This window comes from Strix aluco, chromosome 7 (genome assembly GCF_031877795.1).
Source record: "Strix aluco isolate bStrAlu1 chromosome 7, bStrAlu1.hap1, whole genome shotgun sequence".
Lineage (NCBI taxonomy): Eukaryota > Metazoa > Chordata > Aves > Strigiformes > Strigidae > Strix > Strix aluco.
The window spans coordinates 17,317,020-17,329,517 of NC_133937.1; the positions used below are offsets into that span (position 1 = coordinate 17,317,020).

Genomic DNA, 12,498 nt, shown 5'->3' on the forward strand with positions numbered 1-12,498 from the left:
CTTTAAACTTGGTTTGAGTTTGTTAGTTAATACACTCCGAATGAAGACTATAAAAAGGTCACTGCATTGACCCATAGGAGGTAATGTCAGTTCTTGTACAGTAAACATGAAAAAAAACTAAGTGAATTCCATTACTGAAAAAAGTACAAGACATACTCATTTATGATGCAATTTTATAAAAAATAGCAGTTGAAGTGTTACATGCACCTCCCTTCTGACCCAGGTTCTCAAAGCCACACTGGTTGCTCATTTCATGGACACAGAAAAAGTAAAGTCTGGTCTGCTACGGGAAGATTCAGGTCCATGTCCCTCTTTCTTGGCAAAAAAACCCCTCAAACAAAACAACTCAGTCTCCACAAGGTTTAGTTTACAACTACATATGTTAAAGAAGAGCACTAACACCAGCTGGTATAAATAGTTTTAGTCAGATTCAGCTCAAATATTTTCACTGCTAGAAAAAGTCTGCAGTATTTAAACTCAAAGTGTGTTAAATAATTGCATAAAATGAAGTTACAAACTCACTAAACCCAGTTTCCCACCAAATGGTATTTGCTGGGACAGACTTAACTTCTTACATTGGTTGCTTTATCTGCAGAGAAAAAAAAAAAATAAAATCACTGGGCACATTTTTACCGACCAACATCCTCTCAAGTCCTGACCAGGATGTCAGCTACGCTTAATCTCTATGCTTTATCAGTGGTAGTCCTGTGCCCAAAAATGCTCAAGTGTATTTTTCAAAATCTATCCTACGTGTCACTTATCATCTGACCCACTCCAGTGTGATGCCTTGTCTCCTATCCAGGAGGATGTAACTGTATATACAGTGTATCCCAAATTAAATTCACAGCAAGCATGACATTAGATCAAAAGGAATATATTAAAAATGAAGATGGAATACACATATGAAGATGAAATGAGGTTTTATTTACAGAAATAACTACATTTTATGCAACATGATTCTTACCTCCAGGGAAAGTTCTCGAGCCTGCTTAAATACTTCCAAATCCTCCTGTGTAACAGTATCCTTGCTTCCCACCAGAAATACATCCGTATTTTCTTGTTTGATGCTTAGTTTGATTTCAGTATCTGTTATTTAAAACCAGCAAAAAGTTTATTCACAGACATGAAGACTATACGTGCCTTAGCAAAGTGATACTCCTAAAAAGGATTGTAGTAACTATGGCTGTTATGACTCCCTATTTTAACTAAATTTGGGATTACTAAGTAACAGAAATGAAACATTTCCCCCTTTTTGTTTTGTAGTTTGCTGTTGCATGAGCTATTTTTTGTATTTGCTTGTCCGTCTGTCTAAGCCTTTACAGTCCAGTTTACTAAATTAGTTTTGAACCTCATGAAATGGAGTATATTCTATCACTAGAACTATGCCAGGTGATAAATTCTGGTATACTCTACAAGGTAAAAAAGAAAAATAAGAGGACAAAAGTTGCCCTTAAAGTTGGAGACCAGTGCTAAGCTAAGTCTACATTCAAACATTATAAATATATCTTTTTCTTAAATAAAAGCAATTATAAAAAAGGTAGCTCACAGCAGTACAGATCAAGTGTTGTGGAGACTAGCAGGATGGAATTGTTCATGAAAAAGCAATGGAGCAGAGGGAAATGAATTGAAATGCCCACTGTTATAAGCACTGACAGCACACAATCATGATGACAGCACTACTGCCAGAGAAAGGGCAGGGGAAGAACAAGGAAGTAGCATGAAAAATGGCTACTCATGCGGTACTACACAGCCATAAGCAACATTATGAAGGCATTTGGGGCTCCTAGTGTCACTACAGATGCAAAAAATAATAAAGAGGTGGTGTGGTATTAGTCAGAAAAAAAAAGTTTTGGAGATTTAGTCAGCATTAGATAAAAGGTCAAAGTTTTGTTGCTTTTGTATGAAAGTGAAGTAAGAACAAGAGAAATAGCTAAGACCTATGTGACAATATAAGAATTTTGGTTTGGACGGGACGCAGGTTTGGGTGGCGCTTTGACCTTTGCTTACCATCATCCTGATCAGGTTTAATCCTTCCGTCTGCCAAGCTCCCCTTCCCTGGTGAGGGGGTCCCCATCTGAGGGGTCACTTTATACTTTAATCTGCCTAGATTCCTGTGCTTTTTAAGGAAAGTTGTTCTCTTGAGGTGAGCAATTGCTTTAAAAGCATGTCCTCTAGACACACCCCATCCAGAGGTACAGGCATGAGAAATAAACCTGCTCCCAACCTCTTTCTTTCCATAGAAACAGCTATTAGATTTTGATGTGGAAGATAATTCTGGTTTACGACGCAAATGTTTAGGTGGTGCATAGCTTGGGTGTCCCTTTTTTCGAGACTGTCCCTGAGTGGTATAGATATGAGAGAGTCCATCAAAGAGTCCCTTTAGCTGACTGTTATTAGGAAGGCTACTAAAGGAGGGTACACTTGACTGACTGGAAGAACTTTGGGGAGAGTTAGAAGAAGTGGAAGTGCTGGATTTTTGCGAACTGGGGCTCTGACCAGAGATGGGGGTTGGGGGTAGAAGTGAAGAAGGTGGAGGTTTTAGCTTTTGTGTGGTACCTGTAGCCAACACAAGAGAAGTGCATGACTGTTTCTGAGAGACCTTTTTCCTTGGACGATAGTGCTTTGAAAAGTCTATTATTTCACCTCGTGATCTGCGACCATCAGGTGATGGCGTAAAGAACTTAGTAAGGCCATCAATGAGCCCTTTGGTTTTCTTGTTAACTTTAAGTGTAGAGGCAGATATGTAGGTGGAGGTGGTGGTGATTTTGGTGGTGGCACCAGGCCGAGTGGGGTCTGTAACAGGCAATCTGCTGCTTGAATCCTTCACAGATGCAGCATGACCAGATGAAGGTGTGGTACAGACTTTAGTCTTTTGACCCCTACCAGGTGACCCCCTTCCTGTGAATGCATTCACGGATCCTTCATCACTGGTTACAGACCTATGCAAAAATTTGGAAAATGAAAATCAGCATTAAAAGTCTGTAACTACTGCCAAATAGTACTACAATTTATACAAGTTATTTATGCCACTGTACTTAAAAATCTTTAAAGAAATTTAAAGACATACACACTTTGGAAATACATTTTACATTATGACATAACATCCAACTACTCCCCCCCCCCCCCTTTTTTTTTCTTTTTTTCTTTTTGTTCCCCACCTCCTTTTCTTAAAAAGACAGTCCACAGTACATATAAATAGAAGCAGCTGGGATAACAGGATCTCCCAAGTATACAGTCTCCCCACCTACTTTTAGACATGGTAAAAGTGTGCTTCTTTGGAGAAAAACCCCAATGCACTGTGTCCGAGTACAACAACTGATCCATCATCACAGAGTTTATTGTACACACAAAGGAGATGCACACGTTCAGTGTTAACAAATTACTGCATATCAAAACACTTAACTTCGGACTACATTTGTTTAAAATGTAGAGAAAGTGTATTAGCCCTTTAAAGCAATACAGTCAGTTTTCAAGAAACTGCTATTTTTTCCATACTGTCATTGGATTATGTATGTTAACACTAGCCTAAAAGTTACCACCAAAGACCTAAAAGCAAAATGAGGTAGTTTATGAAGAGCTTTACAACAAAACCAAAGAAATAGACTCTGTTTCCTTTAGAAATTGTAACAATAGCAAAACCAAAAATAGCCAAGGAAAGGGAAAGAGCAAAACCGTAAGACCAAGTGGTGTTTGGAGAAAAGCTGTAAACCAGTCAGGCTTAACATGGAAGGTGTTAAGAAGAGTGGTATGTGTTATTTAAATGCTAGAAAGAAAAAGGACATGCTGAAAGCCAACATTTGTGACACCAGAAGTACAGGTTTAGCTGGTCGCAAATGACTGAAGAGAGGAACAAGACTGAATGATACGCTGAAGAGTAGTATATTGTAAGTATATAGAAACAGAACATTTAAAAATATTTGCAGTAAAAGAAATCGGTATCATGAGACATGATCAAATTGCAAATCCAAACAAAGCTATATAGTTGCATCAAATGCTTCTATTCCCTTTTCCATCCTGCTCTTTGAAGTTAGCTTATTTACTCTGCAGCGGAAAGTTTTCTTCCACAGATTTTGCCTTCTTAATTGAGATGCTGAAGTAATTAATTCCAAGAGGTTACTTCTAATTAGAGATTGAACAGCCTGGGGCTACCATCTGGTTTACTGAACTCCAAGGGCCCACCAGTTGAAGAACTAGCCCCTTTTCCACTCACACGTCCCTAAATTTGGTTAGCTCCTAAGAGGCAACAAAACCAAAAACTTCTAAGCCTTTCAAATCCTTTGGTGCCATAAGCTTATGTCCATCACAAGACCTATTCTCACTACCAGATGTAGTAATCACCATCAGTGCCAGGGGCCAAACACACACCTGGTTTTAGTTAATCCTACACAGTAATTTGCCTGTGAAGGACTTCCTACAGATGGTCAACAGGCAAAAAATTACTGCAGTACTACTGGACAGATTTTCTTTGTATAGACAAAAAAACTAAGTGGCATTAGCTAACCTTCCTGTATTTCTTGTGACCACAGACTTTTACATATGACACTGCCATTTTCTGTACCCCATGATCAATTTTCAATAGGATTACATGAGGAAGAGTCTCTCCCCTTATCCCATCGCCTACCCGCTATTCTTCCAATACAAGATTACTTTGTTTTCTTTATACAGATAATTATTAGACATTGAAGTCACAGAAGTGTGCCCACAGTATTTCAAATATTTATTATACAAAGAACCCCGACAAGTACTACTCTAACATGCTCATGTGCTATAAAGAAGAGGAAATCTTTATAAAAATATTCACAATCATCATGCAATGTTCAGAGAACTTCTGCATCTTCTAGTATGACATTTACTTTAAAAGTTGTAACTCAGAATCCCATTAGCAAAATATAACAGTAAAACCCGCATAACCTTCCAGCCTTTGTTCTACGTGTATGAGGAAGGAGGAGAAACAGAATTACTGTCAGACAAACATTCCTGCTAAATCCACTGCAGGAACCCAGATCAGGAATGTATTTAGAGAAGATGGCAGTACTGTATTAGAACCCTAACCTCCAAGTTGAAGGCTTAGGGGTTTCCTAAGGGGTAAAACCAGAGGTGTAGCTAGAGATATATGGAATATTTTTATTATGCACACAGTGATATATAGGAATTTCAGTTAAAAAAATGAAAGTTGTATGGCTATTTCAATGACCTTCAAATTCTTAAGTTATTTAGTCAGGAAGAGAATGGAGAAGTAAAAGAATGTTTTACCCACTCTTCCTTTAACAGCATGCTCTCATGAGCCACTACAACTACATCTTTTACTCTCATGTAGCACCACACTTCATCCTTGTCCTGTACTGCTTTCCTAGAGCAACACACACTGCACTTCAGGACAAGGACCAAAAAGGCAAGACAAGAGATCCTGGCAGAAAGAGAGGAGAAAGAGAATATACCAAGCTGCACAGCACCAAATACATCAACTTGACTAGTGTGCCATATCCTAGTACTGAGAGTACATTTTTTTTCCTTCTGTTTTTACACGTTGGCTCCACTGGCTCCAGAAATCCTTATTTTGCAAAATGCAAAGTTTTACAGCAGCTACTGTGCAACTCTGAAGAATACCAGACAGGTGTTTAGACTACAGAGAAAAATGGTTGGGTAACAGCCACATGACAGAATGAGTAGTAGATAGAGCCAGAAAGCTTTTCAGCTGCTGAGTTGACATGACCAAACACATAGTTAAGTAGGAGGAGAAGAAAGGTGTATGTGGATAGGAACATGTGATGGAGGGCAACATGCTACTGGAGTTAACACAGAATCTGTTCCTGTTTAACATTCAGTGTAATGTCAACTCAGCATTTGAACGCTACTTAAACAATCCTCCAACCAAGCCTTAAGATGTTCAACTACAGTGTTCCCTGGAAAAATAGACGCCAAAAGAATTACAGCACTCTCTTGTCTTAGATAAACACATTCCCGAGAAGCAAGAGGAATTGCAACCTCTTCCCTAGTAACCAGTGGCAGCTTAACAGCAGAATTCAAATAATAATTTTTTCCAGAGTACCACTGAAACCAGAACTTCTGTAGTGCTTACATAATTTTCATTTTGGAATGGGTTATGTGAGCTGATCTTAACTAATGAAGTTATTTTTATACAACTTTAGAGTAGGTCTTTGAGCAGAACAGTTTCCTGAAGTTGGAAATAAGTAACTCACTATTATCCACTTGGTATAGATTCTGTATGTACTTCAATTATTTGAAGTTACACTTACAAGATAGCTGTGGTATATGTTATCATGCAGACTTATTTGCGTCTGCTATAGGTACAAGTTTTGTTAAAAAACTATGGGATCTAGAAATGTAACTTACAGGAAGTTTTTTCATCATATTCTGACATAACACAAAAAGCACCCACTATAATTAAGAAGTTATTGGCCATGGGGCTGAAAGGCATATACCAGAATACTCATCACATACTTTCCCCAACTTGAAATAGTGTTAAAAACTGTAGTTGAACCTGCATCAACTCTTACCTGACTACATTCTTAGAAACATTTACAAAAAAAAAAAATTAAGAGAAACCTACAACATTCGTTGCTTTAGTTTATTTTTCGGTCGTCCAATAGGTTTTGCATATCGTCGCCTTATTTGGGCAGCTTTCTCATGAAGTAGCTTTCTCCCTTTCTTCTTTGGTCTACAGACCTGGCAAATCCACATCCCTACATAAACGAAAAAAAGTTTAATAGTACACAGTTTAATCTGTACTGCAGGTGTCTACCAAGATACATGCCAAGTATACAAGGTCAACAAATTATCTTATGAACAAGACATGGGAAAGTGGAAGTGGACAAAGAAAAGTGATCCACTTCTACCCATGCTTTGAAATTTCTGAAGGTAAAGTGTATCATGAAAGGGAAAAAAAAAAAGAGGTAATAAGGATCACAGAAAAGATTGTGAGCAAATGGGTTCTTAAAAGAATTTCTGTTCTAACTTGTCCCTCCTTATATTACCTAGATCTTTCTTCAGACACAATTAAGACTGGGGAGGGGGGGCGGGGGGTGGTGTGGAAATCACATCTGTGTTACAAAGCAATCTAGGCTACAGTGCCCTCAAGAAAATACCAGATCACACATAGGTATGTTTAATATACAACAACTTCAATTCGGCATCCTTTTAACATTAGATGACCATATCTAAATACTTAAATAAGTGTTATAAGGCTGGGGATTTGGGAAAGAAAAAAAAAAAAGCTGGAAAAAGTCTTTAGTGTAACTTTTAAGACTAAATAGGGAAAGCCATAAAGATGTGCAAGCAGAAGAAAGAGGTGCCATATATCAGAAATCTAGAGATTAGAGAACCTGAAGACACAGGTGTTTTGTTTGTCTGTTTTTTAAATTACTCTTACAGAAGGCATGAAGAAGCAGGCTCTTTCACCTGCTCTAGATTTCTTTGTCAGTGTATATACTCCAAACATTTTAACAGCCTTCACAAAACTTCACCTTCAATAAACTGGCCAACAACTCAATGCTCAGTGAATTCACCTGGTCAGCTGACCACAGACCTTTACTATTTTCCTGAGAAAAAAAGAAACTCAAGTGAAGAAAAATAAAATTGGCTTTGACATGGTTGAAATCATACTCTTTACCAATGCAAAAATAATTAGCATGCTGAAGAGCTTTTGGTCACTTAATACGAGAAAAGACTGTGAATGAAAGTATTTTCATTGAAAGGATTTTTATTATCACCTTTTGGCATTCGGGAAAGTGGTGGGTCACAGCACTCCATGTGGAACCCTCTATCACAGGAGTCGCAAAAAAGCATGTTATCCTGAAGGGGGGTGGCAGGGGTGGGGGGGGGTGGGGGGGGAGGAAGAGGAAAAAAAGACTTAATACAGCATTGCTTGAAGTTGTACATCAGTGATTTGTATTTGCACATGTGCTAAGCACAGAGCTATGGTAAACAAAAGTCAGATAACACTCAACAGTCTAACTTACTGCATTTTTGCCTTGGATCCTACATGCACTGCATGTCTTGCATTCAATACACTGCCATCTTAAGGCCTTCACATTTGTTGTTAACTCAGGACAGAATTTCAAACATGATGGATGTCCTAAAAAAACCAAAATATTTAAAGCTTGAGATTTAACATTGATAAGACTGATTCTTAAGTTCAACAGGATGTAAGCCAGCATCACCAGAACCCTGCAAGCACTGGCTGCTTTCAGAACTTTGCAACATATTAACTCATCTGCTTCATACAAAGATACATAACTGCCATAAAACTCGCTTAGGAAGACAGGTAGAAAGTTGACTTCTACTGTAACTGACATCTGTGAATGGTCTACACAGGCACCTGAAATTGAATTTTTATTTTCACTAGGTTATTTCCATAGCATATTAAACTGCCATTGGTTCTGAAAAAAGTATTTTTACAAACTTGACCCCGTTCCCCTTCCACAGCAGTGCAACATAGAGGAAATCTTTGGATAAAATAGTTTTATTTTTTTAAGTATACTAAGTCTCTACCAGAGAAGCTTAATAGTCAAGCTATATGCATTTTTCATTCCAACTTACTATGTAATTATATATACAAAGACCAGCTTCAGAGCAGTAAGAAGGAAAAAAAAAAAAAAATGAAGCAGGCAACTGGCAGAAGAAAAGCTTACTGCAAAGGAAGATTTTTAAACAGGGGGGAAAGAGTAGCTGAACTACTACCTCCCATGAAATGGTATTTTATTCCCCGGTGGGACCATCCTCTTTTCATGGTAGCCTAGAAGGCCTACATGACTTTTCCAATTAATACAAGATACCAGACGAGTGAACACATACAACACCTTAGGCAACACTGGCAGTGATTTTTCATGTCTTCAACAGCCTCAATAGAGTGTACCCTTAATCCAGAAAAGATAAAAGCATTGTTAAATAGGAAGGGATAAGCCTTCCCAGAGAAACACTTTTTGCCAGTATTATATTCAGAGATTATCAAGAACATCAACCCACAAGTTGTCAGAGAGATAAGAATCCCTGATGCCATGCTACACTTAGACATGGCTGCAGTGATGTGATGAGCGTGAAGGGTGCTTTCTTCTCGCTGTCAGAGTGGGGATATGTGCTTTCTCCCATAGTGATTCAGACTTTCTCCATCCACTGCTTCTCAGCCCAAGACTGAGCTAAACCACCACAAACAAGAATGCAGGCTAATTCATGAGCATTTGCTATTTTTGTCTTCTAACAGACTGAGGCATGAATGGCAAAGATAACTGATGGAATGCAAAAGACATTTTAAGAAGCACAAATTTCCAATTTTATTTCCTTTTATTATATATACCCAAGTCTTAATCCACTTTTTGTTAAACTTTGAAAGGCAACTTAAATTGCATAAATATAGTATATTCTCAAAATAAAATGCAGGAATATATAATCTATTAGGTAAAGATCAATGAATTAATTCAAAGAGTAGTTTCAAAAGCAAAAATACTGAAAAGGCCTTGACATTTGATTCTTAGCGTACCGGTTAAGATACATTAACAAATTTTTGTGGTTAAAACTGAGTCTGAACTTAAAGTGACTATTGTTCTTGAAAGTGGCAAATATACTCTGTAACTGCATAGTTGAGTTTGATGCTACACTGTTCCCTTCAATAAAACTTAACAAGCGCTTCATTTAAAAAAATATCTGCTAAGAAATAAGAAAAAAGCTCCCTAGAGTGGTTGATATTAATAATCAATATCACAGAAAGATTTTTCATCAACCATGACTTAACAACTATATTAACACATTAAAGTGCAATCATAAACCAATTACCTCCATATAAATACATTTAAGTCGAGTTATCTACCCTGCACAGAAGTGATTTACTTCAAGGAGCAAGTAAGCTGTGGTTTAAACTGTTGGATTTAACTTTGCCTTAAGTAAATAACCGAGAAGTATAAACATAAGAAACATCCGTTCTCACTGGTTAGTAACTATGCACAGATTAGGTGTAACAGGAATTTCTCTGTTATCTATCAATGTAACATTTCTCATTCAAGCAATTACACAGCTTAATACATTTGTTAATATCCTCAGGTGTCAGCTTTTACTATTGGACAGAAATTCAAGGAAAAAAAAAATCTATCGGTATTAAATTTGAAGGTTCTGCCTGCAACTCCAAGTCCTGAAGTCACAAGTAACTAGAGGCTGGAAGAGTGCAAATGGGAATCATCAGTATGCACTTGCCACGTGCTTTTACTGTTTTTCCTAGGTATGCACTAGCAAAGACAGCATAGAAATGTTCAGATTTCAAAATAACATATGGTATTGTTCTTTATTAGCTGATAGCACTTACAGTCTTCACTTTGGACACAAATTGACATAGTGCAAATATAACAGTAACAAGTAGAGGGTAATGCCTACCAGACATGAAGTGGTAATCAACACAGGTTTCACTTTTGAAAGGGACTCTGTTTTAACCACTGTTTTAGTTTAACAAATTTCTGTAATCAGTTAAACAGAGTCACTGTGACCTTTAGTGATTTTACAGCTAGTTTCTTTAAATTTGAAAGAGTTGATGAGTGAAAGCATGTTTCTGGCTTCAAAATTCATAGTATTTCAGTTCTAACTGAAATACACTGAAATCAAGAACATACTATCTTCTCCATATCCAGAAGCTGATACATCTGCCGAGAGGTTTTCAACACTTGATCAAACTCTAGTTTGAAGTGTTTCAGATGGTAATTTCTCCTGGTTCAATCATGTGACTTTCTTTTAAATCTCAACAGATTTAGTGTAGCACACAATTTAACAGATTACTGGAAGTTTAGACATTTGAAAGCTGACAGTTTCCACCAGGAATACATATAGGCTTAAAGTAAAGCTATTAGAAATTAAATACTTTAAAACTCATTCTTATCCATTCCAGTTAGAAAAGGTTAAGATATGTGATATATTGATGTGGCAGAAATAGGTGAGATCAGGAAGTTAAAACAGAACGTCTCACTCCCTTGTGACTCAAGGCAACTCCTTTAACCTGCCCACTTTTGTTTTCTCATTGCAAATTTGGGCCTTGTTTATTCTTCAAAGGATTTGACAAAACAACTAGTCTTCTAAAAGAACAAGCATTACATCAGTAACAACAATTATGTACAGTGCTAAGTTAAATATGCTAATGTCTCCAGTTATTTTTAACTGATACAAATGGTGGGAACTAATGTATAATTCACAATAAAATCTCCTGTGTTTGATAACCTTTTAGATAGAAAGCATTATTATTTAGGGTGACTTCAGCTATGAGCAGTGAGGATCAGTGCATTATCTCAGGCATGCAGTAGGCTTTTCCACCTGCAGATTTCTTAGCGGTTCATTTTATGCGACTAGCCAACATCTTCCCATAGACAGCAATAATTAAGACAATTTCCATGTGAGCTTATTCTTAAAGCATACCCTAAGTCTCCTTTATGAAGCAATCCGCACAGTCCTTCCCAAACCTTTCTGTCCCTATTTGTCAACCTGACTCTGACGTCTTCGTTGTTCTGCTCTCCAGCCTCCCCTACCTATCTTTAATTGGTAACGCTGTCACCTTCTCAGCCTAACACACTATTTATTTGAAAGGACAGTACCCACAGGTATTTTAGATACTCCTCCCGCCTTTTAAAATTTTTTATAGTTCCCCAGTAACTCAACCTTTTTTTCACCTCCTCTTTCTAAAACTTCAACTCCCTTTTAAAATCTATCAGCCGCAGCTCTTTAATTGCTCCTGCACCTTTCAACTGGGAAAACGGAAGTAGAGTTTGATTCCAGTTCTCAATTCTATTGATTTTGAAAAATCAAAAGATAGGGAAAAAAAGCAGGAGAGGAAAAAAATTTTTAAAAAGGAACAATGTTTGCTTTTATAACAGGATTTGTTTTATCACATCTGACATCCCTCATCTTACTCCTTAGAAAACACCCTGTGCAAAGTGACACAGTGCATTTCATTTCTACTGCCCAAATACATTATCTTCCCAAATACCACAAAATAAGAGTAATATCAATGAAATGTGCAGATATCCAGATAGTTTCCGCTTTCAGAACACAGAAACATTACCTGAAGAGACACAAGCAACTGACACAAAAACATAAAGGAAAGCAGACATGCCAGTAGTGGGCACTGCAATTTAATCTCTGATCAACTGAACAATTTGCTTGCTGTGTGCAACATGCAATTTTTTATGTCTGTTAGACAGCAAGACCAGCTTTGAGATACACTACAATGTGCAAAATTAAAAATCCAATTACAATAAACCTCCACTTGAGTGAAGTTTTGTTATTTATAAATTGCACTGAGATTGGTTTTTATTTTAGTTAGGCACCAGTAGCTGAAGTTTAACCATCCAGCAATCCGACTGGCAGTCTCAACATTTCGTTCTTTATATCTAATACATCTGAGGAACTAATTAAAGATAATTTAGTCTTAATGAGGCAGAGAGAATATATCAGTGTTAATTCAAATGGAAGCTGATCCATGAAAGTCAAGACCTCCAGTTCTAAAGCATC

General features: G+C 37.3%; 1 protein-coding gene across 10 annotated transcripts in view; it reads right to left on the bottom strand.

Annotated features, from left to right (window-relative positions):
• Positions 1–12,498, bottom strand: part of KAT6B (lysine acetyltransferase 6B) — a 120,723-nt gene that overhangs the window by 45,356 nt on the left and 62,869 nt on the right. For 4 of the 10 annotated variants that reach the window (XM_074830592.1, XM_074830589.1, XM_074830590.1 and 1 more), the window contains 5 exons: positions 7,980–8,095; positions 7,731–7,812; positions 6,572–6,704; positions 2,008–2,939; positions 965–1,086 (listed from right to left, as the gene is read on the bottom strand). The exons of 2 other annotated variants lie outside the window; for them this stretch is intronic. In XM_074830592.1, the coding sequence (XP_074686693.1) occupies positions 965–1,086; positions 2,008–2,939; positions 6,572–6,704; positions 7,731–7,812; positions 7,980–8,095 (1,385 nt within the window). Of the gene's footprint in view, positions 1–964; positions 1,087–2,007; positions 2,940–6,571; positions 6,705–7,484; positions 7,635–7,730; positions 7,813–7,979; positions 8,096–8,700; positions 8,769–12,498 lie in introns of those variants that run through there. 4 more of the 10 variants (XM_074830594.1, XM_074830593.1, XM_074830595.1 and 1 more) reach the window with 4 other exon arrangements.